This window comes from Fistularia commersonii, chromosome 15 (assembly GCF_037954325.1).
Source record: "Fistularia commersonii isolate RoL2024-O1a breed Wild chromosome 15, RoL_Fcom_v1.0, whole genome shotgun sequence".
NCBI lineage: Eukaryota > Metazoa > Chordata > Actinopteri > Syngnathiformes > Fistulariidae > Fistularia > Fistularia commersonii.
Genome location: NC_141298.1, coordinates 6,738,309 through 6,754,952, shown reverse-complemented (window position 1 = coordinate 6,754,952; position 16,644 = coordinate 6,738,309). Strand labels below are relative to the sequence as shown.

At 41.2% G+C, this 16,644-nt stretch overlaps 1 protein-coding gene and 1 long non-coding RNA gene across 2 annotated transcripts; one reads left to right on the top strand and one right to left on the bottom strand.

Moving 5' to 3' along the window:
- Positions 1 to 227: 227 nt before the first annotated feature.
- Positions 228 to 15,870, bottom strand: dglucy (D-glutamate cyclase). Its single transcript, XM_086160958.1, has 14 exons — positions 15,757 to 15,870; positions 12,868 to 13,021; positions 10,828 to 10,914; positions 10,551 to 10,686; positions 10,305 to 10,455; positions 9,856 to 9,978; positions 6,342 to 6,536; positions 4,497 to 4,614; positions 3,850 to 3,992; positions 3,632 to 3,731; positions 3,139 to 3,287; positions 2,048 to 2,167; positions 1,082 to 1,242; positions 228 to 902 (listed from the first exon to the last, which is right to left on the bottom strand). The coding sequence occupies exons 1-14, from the start codon at positions 15,857 to 15,859 to the stop codon at positions 741 to 743; spliced, it is 1,902 nt and encodes a 633-aa protein (XP_086017084.1). The 5' UTR covers positions 15,860 to 15,870; the 3' UTR covers positions 228 to 740.
- Positions 10,783 to 12,993, top strand: LOC147226315 (uncharacterized). Its single transcript, XR_015107221.1, has 3 exons — positions 10,783 to 11,150; positions 11,635 to 11,878; positions 12,878 to 12,993. It is a non-coding gene; the product is annotated as an uncharacterized LOC147226315 (long non-coding RNA).
- Positions 15,871 to 16,644: the final 774 nt, after the last annotated feature.

Below are 16,644 nucleotides of genomic sequence, written 5' to 3'. Positions count from 1 at the left end.
TTGCAGGTATATCGTTTCAAATGTTTACTAATAAGGTGTTTATAAAAAATGTTGATGCCACAGCAAAAAGACCTGTGTAGTATTGCAATATTTTTCACAATTCCAGCACTACAGCAGGAAAATGTCTAATGTGGACTGAATAAAAACATATTTAATTTTACGTTATCCTCAATAAATTCCACAATCTTCAAAATCATTTTTTTTCAAATCAGGAAATATAAAAAAAATCAGAAAAAAGAATCACATTTTATTATGATATGATACAGGGTGGAGACATGAAGATGAAATAACAAAAAATATCAATCACAGGACTTGTGTTATGAAGTCCTGTGTGGCGACGTCTCCGTCACTGTCTGTCTGCATGAGAATGAAGACGGTTATTGGGTTGAAAATCCACAAGTTGATTACTAGAGAGACACACAATCCTAAAGGTCAATTTTTTTCTTGTGAGACTTCAGCTTTGTATCTTTTTCACATTTAGAAATCTGTGAGAGTTCAGAAGAGCTGGAGATGTTGATCTAGAGGACAAGTTAAAACTTGAGCTAACTAGGTTACCTGTCGTCATGGAAAAAGAGGTGAATGGTAACCAGGGGTGCGATCGCCAATCGCTCACACATTCTTTTCAGTCTATTTCCCCTTCCCCTTTCCGCACCCTGAATTGAATGACGCCCACATTTTTTTCTTCTTTTCTTAAAGTAAATCGACTGTATTGGTGGACCGGAGTGAAACCCAGCTATAAATCAAGTGTGAGCCGGGGAGGATCCATGGGTAACCTCCAGCAGCCTTGTGATGATGTTGGAGTGTGTGGGGTGGAAGGGCAAGCCATCCACCTCCATGGCCAGGCGAGCGGTGACGCCGCTTCGAATCCCGAATCGCATGAGTGTGGCCAGTATCGACTCCTCCTGGAAGAGGGTAAATGGAAAAGCATGAAAAAAATGTTTGAATAACACAATCCCATCTCAAGCTGTAGCCCACGCGGGGATAATCTGTCAGTCCTATGAGGTATATTCTCATTTCTGGGGTTGTGGTTGAAGGTTGGGTTCATGAATAATTGATGAGGGTGTGTGTGTGTGTGTTGTACCTTGTCCACAGATGGCAAGTTAGCGCTCCAGTCTTGAAGCTGGTCTGCATGGCTGCTTTGTTCCCCTTCCAGTCCTTTCTTCAGGTATCGCTGGTGGGAAGGGCAGGTGTGCAGCAGGTAGAGCCCGCAGGCCACCGCATACCCGCCCCAGTTACTGACCCCTGGCAGAGGAACAAAGAGTCACCTATTCCTGGACTTTAGATTTTCCCAAGAACCAACATGGAAATCAATGAAATTAGCTAGTTTTCATTGATAATTCATATATATTACATAATATAACATAATAGACATTAACCTTTAAAAAAAAAAACTTTTAAAAATGCAGAATCACTCTAGAGTAGTTTAAAAGAAGTTAAACAACATCTATATTCTTCTGATAGTTTTGAATTTTAATCTCTAGGGCTTGTAAGTCTTTGTGAGGGCCTGCTTGTGTGTGTGTGTAAACACTTTTTAGAGTGTTAGGAGCAATATAATCCTCACCAAGCTTTTAATCAGCGTGTGTTTTGTTGTATTTCCAATTATCCTATTTGAAGATATTGTGACGATAAGCAACCACTAATGTGCACTAATGTGCTATCGGCTCGGCTCCGGTGTTACAGAAGCCGAGCTTGGCTTGTACTTCAACCGAAACAGTAGGAAGTCAGATGTGAAAATGCTAACCAGAGAGACCGAAATTAATAGATCAAAAGCGTTGTATGGTATTCAAGAGCAAATAATATTTATTGATTTATTTAAGGGAAGAGGAAGGGGCTTTATCTGGATGCTGATGTTTTTCTGTATTTGATTGGGTGTTTTTAGTGGTTTTCAGATGTTCGAATGGGACAGAAGGAGACGTAAAAATGAAACAGGTGGCGAGCAATATAAAAGAGGAGGAGGTGGATGCTGTGTGAGGAGGTACAAAAATAAACCCATTATTTGTGAATTATTATTACAAAGTCCAGTTGATGTGTGTGGATGGTAGCATACCAGCCGTGATGGCGTAGTCTGCAGCTACAGCGCAGGCTATAAGACTTCCTTTGGGCATCAGACTCTTCACCCTCTCCATCACCTTCCCCATCCCCAACTCATTCCCGCCGTCTCCGATTCCTGCGGGGGACAAGGAGGGATCATGCCAAATCCATCATCCTGGAAACCACCCTCCATGCTACGTAGGTGATCTACAAGCAAACATTACTAGCTTAGCTTCCTCCATACCCACAACCATTCACTTGCTTGTTCTGCTGTCTGAGAAATGTTACTGACTGCAAGTTTCAGGCTCCGATCGCTAGCAAACAACACTCTTATCCTATGGCATTTGTAAAGGATGGTCAATTCATTTAGTCATTTGTTCATTATCTATACTGCTTATGGTACACTCAGAGTCACTGGGAGGATGGATCCTACGCCAGCTGTCACTGGGCGAGGAGCTGGGTTCACCCTGGACCGGTCAACAGTCGATCACAGGGCCACATATAGAGACATACGACCCCTCTCTCGCTAGGCAACTTAAGTTCTCTAATGCAGTCTTTCCCGACCACTGTACCACAGCACATCGGTGTGCTGTGGAAAAATGCCCACTTTCACCTGATTGGTCTAAAAATGATTAATTCAACACAAATAACATGTCTTCGTATGTCTATCGATGTGGGCCGCATGCAGTGACAGGCAGAAAAATTAAATGCTCTTCCACTAGATGGCAACTGGTAGTGAATTAACCTGTATATCCACCTGCTGCTGCTAAAACGTAATTAGTGAGGCTTTGAGTGAGACAGCGACAGTGATACACGATGGAGAAATATTTTATATATTTTTACATATTCAGAAGAAAGTAAAATGGGTAAGCCGGTCGAGTGCCATGTGATTTTTTTCTAATGTAAAATGTGTGCCGTGGCTCAAAAAAGGTTGGGAAACACTGCTCTAATGAACCCCATGCTTGTTTTTGGACAGTTGGAGAAAATCCATGCAGACACGGGGAGAACATGCAATCCCCAACACAGAAAGGCGCCGTCGGATTCAAACCAGGGACCAGGTTTACTCCTCAAGTCAAAGCACTAACACTCAGACCAAGCGGCAGCTACCTGTGGTGGTAATTCCTGGTATATCTCTAGCACGTATGAACAGGTCGTCGATGGGATCGACAAGATGCTTGATGTTAAGTCCTCTCATGTTGTAGTAATTTCCATCTGTGGCTCTTCCTGTGCGCTCAATTGCCACCAGGTGGTCAAACCTGAAATCAAGCAGCAAAAGCACATTTTACTCATTAAGACAATTTCACATCATCACATTGAAGTTATTTTATAACTTATCATATTCAAATTATAACTAAGATGTATGTATAACATTGAATCACACAGGTTTGTATCAAAAATAATGTGAATTTTATGAAAATAAATCCAAATGGCTTTAGGTTGTGTCTCGCTCATCCGGAATTGAAATACCCACTATTACTCCCATATAGTCTCTTCATGTGGTTATTTAAAGCAACTGTAATTTATGATTACTTTTAGCAACAAATGTGCAACTAGCAATCTTTGGTATATTTAGTTATTTTTTCATTTCTCTTGGTGTGACCTGGGCTTGCTGGGATCTCCACTGTTACACAGGAAGTGCAGTGCCGAGTCTGGGCCCTGGTCCTCAAAGGTTACAACTGGGATTTTAGACTTAAGCACACCTGAAGGTGGATTAACAGATTAAACAAATAACAGATTAATGAAAATAATAATAAATACTCTGAAGCGGCACCCTGTACCTAAATTATTTTTCCGTTTTTGAAACTCAAAGGAACCCACCCGTTTCCACAGCTTCGTCTATGATGGCCTGGTTCATCTCCAGCGCCCGCCTGTCAGTCACCATTGTAACTTGCTTCCCGAGGGACAGTAGCATGGTCGCCATGGCAATTGCTCCTGGTGGGCCGTCGGTTTCATCAGGGGGGCTAACACCGACGTGACAGATGGTAAATGCAATTTGATTATGCTGCTTTTCTAGTCTAATGACCTCTGGGAGAGCCTCTGAAGCACTCATATTTAAATTCAATCACTTTCTATCTCTTTCTTTCACACACACGCACACACTCACACATATATACCACGCTGACATATCGTGTGTGAGTGTGTGTGTGTGTGTGTGTGCGCGCGAAGTAGTGAAAAAGTTGCAGCAGCCGTAACTCCTTAGAGGTGCTTTACTGCCCTCTAGTGGTGGGAAGTTAGTTTCAGTCTAATTACCAAGCTTGCATTATGACATGGACCATAAACCTCATGATGAGTATGTCCCCATAAGGTTTATTTAGCATATATACAAATAAGTTTGCCTATTTCCTGATAATATGGATGATAATTCATGGCATAGTGGTACGAACGGGTCAGACTACATAACCTTTTACCCAGTGCCAGGGACACCGGATGAACAATCTGTGGAATCTGTATGTGTGTGTGTATACCTGTGCATGTAGTGTGTGGGGAACCCTGTTGTTATAGCAACGGATGTGGCATGTGACATAGCCAGACAGGACTTCAGAAGCTCATCTTGCACAAATAAAGCTTTGATCCCTCGCTGACCTGTTAGAAAGAGCGACAAACTCCAATTTATCTCTTGCCAGTCTGATTCTTCAAGATAATAAGACAACAGTGAGACAATAGTGCTGACAACCGCCCCACACAAAATTCCACTGTACAGGCAGTGTCAGCCGTAAAATAAACCTAAACTTATCTATTTTAGATTGATTTTCCTAAGTCAGGTTTTGCTCGCCCTCAAATGGAACAACCTTTATTGTTTTTCCCTGGTGAAGCAAATCTATCTGCAACCAACATATTTTATAGGTGTTTTGCAAGTTATGTTAAATTCTATGCCTATAGCAGTCAATAATACTTAAAGTCTCCCTGAGCTGGTCCCAAGCCTGGATAAATAAAAAGGGTTGCATCAGGAAGGGCATCCAGGATGGAACTTTAGTCAAAACCAAACATGCATATAAAACCTAATGACCAGATCATACTGGATCGGTTAACCACAACCGCCACCGATGACTTACAGGGTACCAATGGAAACTGAACTACTGTGGGTCAAAGGAGGAGGCAGACGGCGTGTTTGGAAGCAGAGAGAGAGGAGGAAAGGCAAGAGTCTGGGACTGAGAGTAGGGACGTTGAATATTGGGATGATGACAGGATAAGGTAGAGAGTTGGTCGAGATGATGCAAAGAAGGAAGGTGGATATACTGTGTGTCCAGGAGACCAGATGGACAGGTAGCAAGGCTAGAAGCTTAAGAGCAGGCTTTAAGTTGTACTATCATGGTACTGACAAGAAGAGAAATGGAGTAGAAGGAATGTAGAAAGAGGAGTTTGTTAGGAATGTTCTGGAGGTGAAAAGAATGTCAGATGGACATAGACAACGTCTGAAACTGGAAATTGAAGGTGTGATGCTCAATGTTGTTAGAGGCTATGGCTCCGCAGGTGGGAAGTAAGTTTGAAGAGAAGAAGTTCTGGAATGAGCTACTGTAGATCAGGGCTTGGCAACCTGCGACTCAGGAACCACATGCGGCTCTTTTATCCTTACACTGCGGCTCCGAGTGGCTCGGGAAATTAAATTGTCAGTATTAAACTGAAGTGTATTTTATTTGTGTTAGTTCTTTTTTTTAATTTTAGTTCTAAATTAGAAGATTTTTGTGATCTTGAAATATTAAAATAAAATTGTATTTATTATTTTTCGACGCTCAAATCAAACATAACACTCGCGGAGGCCGGTATACCCGCCAAACGCCTTCAATTTGTAGAGACTTTCAACCCCAGGAAAACAAATGTGAGAAAAGAAAAATATATGAAGAAAATAGAACATTTAATGATGCCTTATTTTTAAGACTAAGGCGGATGTGCATAATTGCGGCAACTATAGAGAGATAAAGTTGATAAATGAAAATCTAGAGAGGTGGATGCACTGGAAGGAGAGAAATGAAGGTTAGTCGCAGCAAGACAGCGAATATGTGTGAATAAAAGGAACCCGGGTGGAACAGTGACGCTACAGGGAGTGAAGATCAAGATTTATGGACGTAATGAGAGAGAATATGAAAGTAGTTGGCGTGAGAGAGGAGGATACAGAGACTAGGGTTAGATGGAGAAGGTTGATTCCCTGAAAAGAAAATCCAAAAGACAAAGAAGCAGTCAATAATACTCAAAACTCATTTGCAGCTCAAGAAGAGCTGAGAAGCAGAGAAGAGCTGACATTCAACTGTTACCGTGCTCCAATCTGTAAACAGCTGCAAAATTTTGCTAATTTTGATTCCTGCTGCCTTTACCTGGATCTTCTCCGATAATTGCGTCAAGCTGCCTGATCTTTGTCACAGCTGTCTGAGATGCCACACTGTAAAACAAGGGCCTCTGGGAAATCAGGAAGCTTGAGATGTGTCGCTGTAGACCCAACATTGTCTGATAGTGGTGGAGATCAGTCAGAAACATGCAACCTGGAGAGTGACTGAATGCCAAAGGAGGCTCTGGAAATAGAAAAAAATGCAAATCAATCATTCACTATTTCTGCTGGTTACAATACAGCTCACTGGCAAATTTTAAATGCACAATTAAACAAAGACGATGGTATGTTAGAGAACACAACAAAATTCTCTTTGTTCAGGATAGACGACCATGAAACCTTATGTTTCATTTAAGCTGACTTTACTGTACATGATGAGAAGATTAATGTGTCACCAGACACACATGTCACCGCTCTATGATTATATGACGGCTTTTCAAAGGAATGGCTTTTGCAAAATAAAAACACTTCAAATCAATTAGATATATTTAAAATATACAAAAAATATCTACTTAGAAGGAGCATACAGATATTAAACTGTGGCAACAACCATTAACCAAGATTCAGCATAATACATAATCCTACAAAATCTACATCGTGGGAAAAACGGCAAATGCACGAATGAACAAATTAATTAAAAATAAGCAAGAGATACTAAAACGCGCAGTCCGGAAGAGATCACACGAACTTGGCTCAGGGTGTCACACTAAAATGTAACCCCGGGGAAACGCATCCAATACTGCATTGGTACTACGACTTGTACTACGGTCTAGTACTACTATCAAACCCGTTCTTAAGCACCGCTTCGGTCAGAACTTTTTTTTTAAACGTATACAATTGAAGTATTTAAGGAATAATACTGACTATACTTATATAATGACAATTAATTTAGCAGAAAACCGTTTTAATTTCTGAAAAAAAAAAACGCATGAGGCTTCTTTGGCTATGACGTTGCAAGAAAAACCAGATGAAATGTATAACGTTAAAACTTTTGTACCATTGTTCCAAGGTTTCCATGAATAAACGCGAAATCCCGAAATTCTGGATACAAACGTGAAACGCAAGACCTCTGTAATATAAGGCGTAAAATCTGGAGAACCGACCGAATTGTCCTTGAAACTCAAACTTAACTCGACTGGTGTTTTCCGCGTCCCACCACTAGATGGCGCCATGTAGTCAAGCGGATGCTCTGACGTCACTTCCCGCAATGCACCGCGAGTATTTAGCCGCCATTTTCAAATAACCGGAAACCGGATGTAAAGGCGTCGGCGATTGCTGCGTGACTTCCCCGACGTGACTGCGAGTTGTTGCTACGTCTCCTGAAGGGCAGGCAGGCCTCCCACGCAATTTAAACATGGTGAAGGCGAAGCCTGCGGTTCCAGGTGCGAGTCCGTGGATGTGTTTGCTTAGAGGTTCCGTCCGCGGGCGGTGCCGTTTCAGCACCACGGAGAGCGGTGAGGGGTTCCCCGGGTATACGGTCACAAGTACGGAAGCCCGGAGCGGCCATCCCTTCAACCTCCACCAGTGAACAAGTGTTCCTTGTTTACTTGTGGTATCTAGTTAATGTTCCCTGATATATAAATGCTTGTTTCCACATGTTTGCATTGAGTGAAAACAAAGTTTCTTTTTCGTAAATTACACTTTAGTTATCCACTCATCATGTGCACAACTTAAGCTGCATATCAGTGTTGCCTGTCAATCACAGGGCCTCGGATAGTTGCATTAAACTTCACATGTCTTGGCGATTTTGGGTCTTCGACATGGGCGCGAGGATCGTTCTTAAGGGGGATCTGGGAGACCACCGAAGTGCGGAGAAGGGGAGGATTTTTTAAAATCACATTCTACCAAGGTTAAGACAGTTCTGACCATTATTGCTGCTTCTGATCTGCAATCAGTGCATACAGTGCCGCTCTGCGGGGAACCGCCCTTTTTGGGGGATTTTCAGTCAAGTCGAAATCACCCCGAGTTCTCTCACAGACTCTCATGTAAAATCATCTTTTCCAAAAAGCAGGCACTTCAGTGCAATCCATGTGGGTTCTGGGAGGGCTTGTACATACCCGCTTTCATCATTATGTTTGGTCAATGTAGATAATTTAACTCGTGAACAATCCTACATGTACCGTCCTTGTAGCCTATATAACTAGAAGGAACACATTTGTATTTATCTCGGCACCAAGTTTATTGCCAAAGTGCACAACGTAATTGTGACAATTGTCTGTTCACCTGTTAATTTGCTAATTTAATGAGTTAATTTAGTCATCATTTCAAACGTTGACCCTCCTGATAATTTTTTAATTAACTAATTTATTAAAATTTTCCCACTGTGGCATGAATAGAGGCATATTCTATTCTATTATATCCTGATAACTCATTATCTTGACAAATTAAAAAAAAAAAAAAAATGATAGGTTGTAAGTGCTGGCATACACAAGGTATCAAATGGAAGCAATTTTATATTTTAGGGTGTTGTATACCAGTCACCTTGCGGACTCAGCTCGTACCTTTTTGTTTTTTTTACTCCTTAGCTCTCAACGAAGGCGGCTGCTTTTTTCTCTTGCTCCCTCCCTGTCCTTATCTCCCTTGCTTGCTGCTCCTTGTCTTCTGCTGTCTTCTATCTGAACTATGGAATCGTTTCTTCACATTTCGTCCCACACCTAAAATAATGGAATTGATCACCGGGTCTCGCAATATATTTGACCAAATTTTCTTGATGAGAAGACTGGGTAAAGGAGAGCCCTCCCGCCCCGATGGAACATTTGCAGCAGCACGGCCGTGTCTTCGTCATCAGTTATCAAATGGTTGAGACAAATGCGTGGGACTGAGTGATGAAGTCCACCATTTTACTCATACACACATACGAAGACACATAGCACACACATGCCCTCAACTCAACGCCTTCTTGGTTCTCACTACCCTCCTCCCCATCGTTGCAGAACAGCATGCGGAGGGTCAATGTGACGCGCGGATGTTTGGCTGCGTGTATGGCCTTCAGTGTCTGCTGCAACATCTTCCCTCTCCACTCCCACGTGTACAAGTCAGTAAGTCTTTGAGTACTGTTGTAAAGTCTTTTTATAATGTTTCTTATATGCTGAGGAGTGTTTTTCTTCCTGAATCCCACACTATGCCCCCCTACAGGGTTTTTTTTCTGCCCTCCCCTATCTTGTTCTCCTTTTACACCTAAGTGTTTATCCAATACTCGTGTTCTCCCCTGTTATGTCACTGTCTTTTTATGTTTCTTGGATTGGTTGAAAACTGAAATCTATTTTTTTGTTCTGTACCTGTGACGTGTGCAATGACAATAGAGTTCTTCCCCTTCTCTTCTTCTTCTACCTGCACACTGAATAATCAAATCTTAATCTAATTTAAGTCAAAGTCTAATGTTTACAGCCACAAGCCATGTAAACTGAAAGACCAGCAGCAACCAATATGTTGGATTCTACACATTTTCAAACTTTTAAGTCATTTTAATAGTGAATAATCAGAAAGTCCATTGTCATACTCACTGCTGCTGATGATTGCCTCTATAGCTGTCACTCCACAGGCCCAAAAGACTGGCACATCCCCAGGCAGCAGCTCAACTGCATCGCCATAGTCCGGTCTTGACAGATCTTGTATGCCAAGGAGAGCTGGACACATAGATTACACATAGATCATTTTAAATCTTGATTAAAAAAAATGGATTGATATATTTTTCAATTAAATGTACAGTAACTTTACATATTTTTTTTTAAAAGGCTTAGGACTTTGGCTTCCTCCCACATACCAAGTTCATGCATTTAGTATTATATAAAAATCTACATTGTTAATAGGTGTAAATGTGGGTTCATCTCTGTGGTTATCAGTTGGCAACCATGGGGGTATGTGTGTGTATATTTGTGTGCACAATGTATTTGCAATGTAAAACTTTCGATTTAATTGGATCAAATGAAAATAACGTATGTGTGTTTTGTACCCGGATCTCCGATGTGCACGGGAGCTCCATGCATGAGAGGCATGAGGTGAGTGACCTCCACTGCTGTATTCAACATGTCGGCTGGAATGGGACGCATGGTGACGATAAGCGGGCCGGCAAACACCCCCGCTGGGACACAAGAGATTGCAGTCTGCACACACACACACACACACACACACACACACACACACACAGTATTACACAGTGGATTTAGCTCACACTTCTCTCTGATTTGTTGCACTGCACCTTATACATGCTGATGTTTCTGCCCTGCTCCACGTTTCTGATGGGGACGCCGGCTTTCCTCATGCTGCCTTCAAAGCCAAAGCTGCAGCCCAGGTAGAAACACACAAAGCCCGACCACTCACCAAGGAGCCTGGAGCTGAAGGATGAGGAAAAATATACAAAATTGTGCAAGTTTCATACCTTATATAAGTAGGAATATCCTTGAGCTGTTTTCTGGATGCACATTCATTTCTCTAACTGCTAACTGCATTTTTTTTTGCACAGCTTGTGTAACTACCTTGGCTCGTGGCTGTAATTCTGCAGACTGGACAACGTTTTCACCAGAACGCCATCCTCATACACGCAGTAACAGGGGATATCTGTCCTAATGACACAAACAGATATCTAAAAAACACATATCTACTTTGCAGGACACACACCCTGTCTGCTCTACATACAGCCACAGATCAAATTGAATCAAACACAGTGTATTAAAGAGACTGATAGAGAAAAAAAAGACAAAAAGACCACAGTTGAGGGATGAGGAGTCAGGGAAAAAATCATATCTGCAACTTCATTTGAAGTCAGGGTGTGGGCTGTGCCTATCCCAGCTACCATTGGGTGAGATATAAATAATCAAATTATATTATTATATACTGCTCCAAAAAATAAAGGGAACACTTGAACAACACAATGTAACTCCAAGTCAATCACACTTCTGTGAAATCATAGTGTCCACTCAGGAAGCAACACAGATTCATTTTGACTTGTTTGAAGGACATTACGTCAAAGTTGGATCAGCCTGGAGTTTGTTTTTACACTTTAATTTTGAGTGTGATTCCTAATCCAGACCTCCATGGGTTGATACAATTGATTTTCATTGATCATTTTTGTGTGATTTTGTTGTCAGCACATTCAACTGTGTAAAGAGCAAAGTATTTCATAAGAATATTTCATTCATTTAGATCTAGGATGTGTTTTTTAAGTGTTCCCTTTATTTTTTTGAGCAATGTATATACTTTAATGACAGTGTGGCTAAATGGCCAAGGGAACACTCAGAACTGTCAGGGTATCACACCTGATCCCAATTTGTAATCGCCGCCAGCTGCAGCAGATGCTGCTAATCGAGATCCCCATAAAGGGCAGCGGCACGCTCCGCCTGGCGCCAGGGGATTGTGGCTCTCACAGACCACTGAGGAGCCCTGCCACGACCGGACCCCACCCACCCACCCACCCACCCACCCACCCACCCACCCGGCCGGTGTAACATCTGACCCAGCCCGAGATCCTGCCTTAACCCTGGTGGACCACTGAACCTTGACCCAGCCCGAGATCCTGCCTTGACCCAGGTGAGCCACCAGACCCTGCCCTGCTTTTACCTTGCTATGACCGGACCCCTACCCCGTTACGACCGGACTCAGTCGGCTGGTGTAACATCTGACCCTGTCCTGCCACCCTGCCTGCAACCCGTCCTGCCTGCAACCTGTCCTGGTGAGACCCAGCCCTGTGCAACTCTGTCTCAGGGCCAGGGGCTTACCAGCGACACCCTACCTGCCGTTTCAACTCAAAGCGCTTTCAATCCAGATTCCTGCTCTGAGGTGTGGTTCCCTGCCTGAGTCCGCCCCCTCGTGACAAGAACTGTATAAATATTGGTTGAGGCGCTTCCTCAACCAACATAACAGTCCTGGAAGTTAAAATACATCTTCTGGAAACTTCAGAATACTTTATTGATCACCAAGGGGGAAATTGCTCATTGTTGCAGTGGCTCCTAGTCATAGGGCACAGATGAGATATAAGCATGAATGTTATAAGAACAGAAATTTAAATATAAAAATTAAGGTATATATGATATTTACAAATACTTTTTCCAGGAATGCATCCTCAGGGTGGCACAGGCCAGTGTCTACCTGAGCCGCTCCTAAGCCTGAATATATGCGCAGGGTTGCGTCAGGAACGGCATCCGCTGTAAATCTTTTGCTAAAACCAAACATGCAAATCAAACCTAGTAATCTCATAATCGCAGTGATTCGATGTGGCAACCCCTGAAGAGAAAATCTGAAAGGAGAATGATAATAAAAAGAAACAAGACAAATAAATATTCCAGGTTTTTGCACTATAGCACAGAAGGAGATTATTGCCACCATATACTACCCAGTATTTACGCCAAGATCTTTCCACAATTATCTTTTGCAATGTTTTACATGGTTAATCTTCACATAATAGTGTGATTCATTTTTGTGTAGAACTGTTACTTATATAATATGAGGGTGAACCAAGATTGAAGAAGTGATTATTATAATAATACATATTAAATGCACTTAAATGATTTTTGTGTAACCTTATGTCAGTGTGTTTAGCCAGAGGCGGACAAGAAGTCTCTCCTGATCGGCTACGATACAGCAGCGGCAAAGGGGCAGGGTTTCTGCGACAGAAAGCTTCGAAGTCATCTGCCAGGTGATCGGGTAAGATGGCCACATTAGCCTGCTGGTATCCTGACAGGGAAACACACACAAACAAATCATTTATTCTGCTTATCCTGCTGTCAAGGTTTTGGAAGCCTATCTCAGCTGTCATTTGGCAAGAAGCAGGGTTCACATTGGACTGGTCATCAGGAGTGATGTGCGATACTGCATACTTTGGTAGAGAAGTAAATACACGGCTAGTTTCTCCGATACTGATACTTTTTGCAAAAGTTGGACGCATCATCCTTTGCTAAATCTCTATTAATTCTCATAACCTTAAAAGTATTTTTGTAATGTTTGGTTTTATTATTAAATGCTTAAAACCCAGGAAAGAATTAGGACGTTTTCAGAAAATATGTTTTTGTCAAAATGTTTTTTTTAACAAAATAATTTTTCAGATAGTGTTTAGAAACTATAATGAGAAAATGAAATACAAATTCTACTATTCTTATTCTATCTTTCCTTAAATAAAAAAAAATATTTAAAATGACCACTCAGCAACAAATTTTATAAAATATTTAAAGCCACTTTTTAAAATGGTTTTAAATGTTTTACATGTTTTAACACAATGTTTTAACAAAAAGACTAAATTCCTCCCCTTCAGTGCACTTATCTGTTTTGGGGAAAAACATTAATATATAACCTCAATTGGTGCACAAATAATAGATACAGCTTAAACAACTCCCAAAGCCTTTTGCTGAAAAAAAGCCCGTTCCCCCGTTCAGAACAAAGGTTGTGGTTACAGATATTTCTTCAATAACACTATCATGTTGACAATGTTTGTTTTTCGTGCACTTGGTCTATGACTAAATAACTGCCCTGCATTTGAAAAAAAATCCTCTCGGCTGGCAGCGTAGAAAGTATCGATCTCATTACACTTGTGTCAATCTGATACCTATACAGACTTGATATCGAAACTATTGATATTTGAATTGATCTACCCACCCCTAGTTGCCAGTCGATTGGAGAAAACCGTTCACTTGCTCATTCGTACGTCTTGCCAATTTCGGGTCTCCGATGAGCCCGAGAAGAACAAGCAAACACCAAACAGAAAGCTCCCCTGTTAGAACCAAACCAGGGACCTTCTTCTCTTGGTAACGTCTCTACCACTTGTCAACACTTGGTCTCAGAAACAGAGTGTAACACATTATTATGTCTGGTAACACACGTACTCCTTGAATCCATCCATTACACACTGCTTTATCTGCACTTAGAGTCGTGGGGATGCTGGAGCCTATCCCCGCTGTCATTGTGTACTGGACCGGGAAATTGTTTCTTTCCGTCACAACAAAATTCAATTGGTTGACATCATCTTTTAATTTCAGCTTTTCCCCTCCAGGGGTTGCCATAGTGAATCAACCTCCTTCATCTAAACCCTATTCTCTGTATCCTCTTCTTTCACACCAACTAGCTTCATGTCCTCTTTCACTACATCCATAAATCTTCTCTTTGGTCTTCCTCTAGACCTTCTCCAGAGGGTTGGCAGTTCCAACTCCAGCATCCTTCTACAGATATATTCACTATCCCTCCTCTGTACAAGACCGAACCATCGGAGTCTGGCTTCTCTGACCTTCTCTCCAAAACATCAAACATGTTCCATGTCCGTCTGATGGACTCATTCCTGATCCTATCCATGCGTACAGCGGCTCAAATGGATTGTTTTTATATAAATGAATTCAATTTTTCAAATGTATTCCAATTAATCTAAACTGTTTTTGGACTGTAAGAGGAAACAGTAGAACCCGGATGAAATCCACACACACAAGGAGAACATACAAGGAGAACATACAAACTCCACACAGAAAGGCCAAACTAAATTTGAAAGTCCCAATTTGCTGCATCATCAACTATAGCTCTGTTTTTTTAAATATATATATTTTTTTAATATTTATAACTGAACTACCTCGAATGCATTGTTTTTGGTGTGCGAATAGAAACATCTCCATTGTGAGACGATTACCGGCCCATTGCTTTCTATTAGCTCCTTTAGCGGGGGTGGGGGGGGTGGTAAACTGCAAGTCTACATCTGCAAACTATATCTGCTGCTGAGGAGTATAAAGGGTCACTGGATGGCCTATGTGAAGTAAATCAGAACATGAATGAAAAAACACATTTATTCTGTTCATGTTGTCCAATTGTGTTGCTTTAGTTTAGAAAACAGTGCCTTTTTTTTACATTAGGATGCATGTATGTACATTCGTGATGTAGTGCTTGGACTGATACAAGTGATGCTACCTAGTTAACCCTCAAAATGTCAGCTCATGCCAAAAAGAAGAAAGCTGATGCCAAATGGCATGTTTTTGACAAGGCATGAGTGGCTTAATATTTGTAAATAAAGTAAATAATGGTAAAAAATTTGTCTGCTAAGTTTGAATAGTCACTCTGTGAACAAACACGCGGGTAAATACAAACGTTGATTAATTACATAGCTTTAACATACTGGAAAACATACTTTTAGTGTTTGTGAAAGTCAGCAAGGTAAAAATAAAAGGGTTCAGAACACTGATGTAATGATTGTTTTTACTGTTATCTCTAAAGGAGTATTTTCCTGTTTGATCTACATCATAATTTCATATATCTATATAAATACTTAGAGAATATGCTTATTAGTCTGATAGCCAGCCAATCAAAATATGTAATTTACTACCTACTATGGCTCCTTGTAAAATTAAATTGCTGAACACCTGGTCTAAATGGACACATAAATGATTTTAAAATAAACATAGTTTATTTTTGTGGTATCAGGGTGATGTGCTGGTTGTTACCTGTAGCCAGTCCACTGGTGGTATTTATTCTGCTGTCCTCCTTCCTGATCAAGAGTCTCAGTTCAGCAGGACTCAGCAACTTTAAATCCTCTGGCAGCTCCATCACAGGTAACAAAATTCGTTTTATCGTACACGACCAAAAAGCAGATGCTGCCTCAAGTTCACGCTCTTGTGAGGTTTGGTCTTCACAAAGTTCAGCAGCAGGTCATGGTTCAGGAGGACCGACGCTGGGATGTCCCCCTGGCCGAACGCCCGCCAACCGATGGCACCGTTTTGTTTTAACTGTTCTCCAAGGTTAATTTTTATCCAGAATGGATTTAATGTAGTAAAAGCAAAGGGAAGATCATTAACACAGAGCTGGTGGAACTCCAATCTTTTTAGCAATTTAAAAAAAGTCAGTAGAAGTCAATGATAGACAAGGAATAGAAGTCAACAATTGCATTTGGAATCTGGAATGTCTGGAACCCTTCAGACAGTGTGTGGGTCGTTGCAAGGAGCTGCAGGATTTGTGGTAGTTTTACATGCACGCCAGGTTTGTGTGAGTTTAAAATAAGAAACAGGCTCTCATATGCAGATTTACGGGTTATTCCCATTTCTCCCTCCAGGGTCTTCTGTTTCACTGTGCCACAGAGAGTGATAGTATATTCAATGCAAGAAAGGAATCTCTATGACATGCTTTACAGGTATTGTATTGGCAATAAAACATGGTAATAAAGCCTTTTTTCTTTTCAAAACAGATATCTCCACTAAAACCTCATTTGAGAGATTTTAAGCAGTGGATGTTGTTGTAGCTTGAAACAGGAAGAAACTCTAGAAGAATTCTAACTTTTTTTTTTTTTTTTTTTTTTCTCCAGTGTTGTCGTAGCTGAACAAAACTTTTCTGAGGAT

What these genes read in the sequence shown, in the direction of transcription:
- dglucy (XM_086160958.1), bottom strand. Translation starts at nt 15,859, where the DNA reads ATGGAGCTGCCAGAGGATTTAAAGTTGCTGAGTCCTGCTGAACTGAGA. An exon ending in AATTATCGGAGAAGATCCAG is followed by an intron (nt 4,615 to 6,341) that starts GTAAAGGCAGCA and finishes TCTTTCTAACAG; the next exon opens with GTCAGCGAGGGATCAAAGCT. An exon ending in CCCACACACTACATGCACAG is followed by an intron (nt 3,993 to 4,496) that starts GTATACACACAC and finishes CGTCGGTGTTAG; the next exon opens with CCCCCCTGATGAAACCGACG.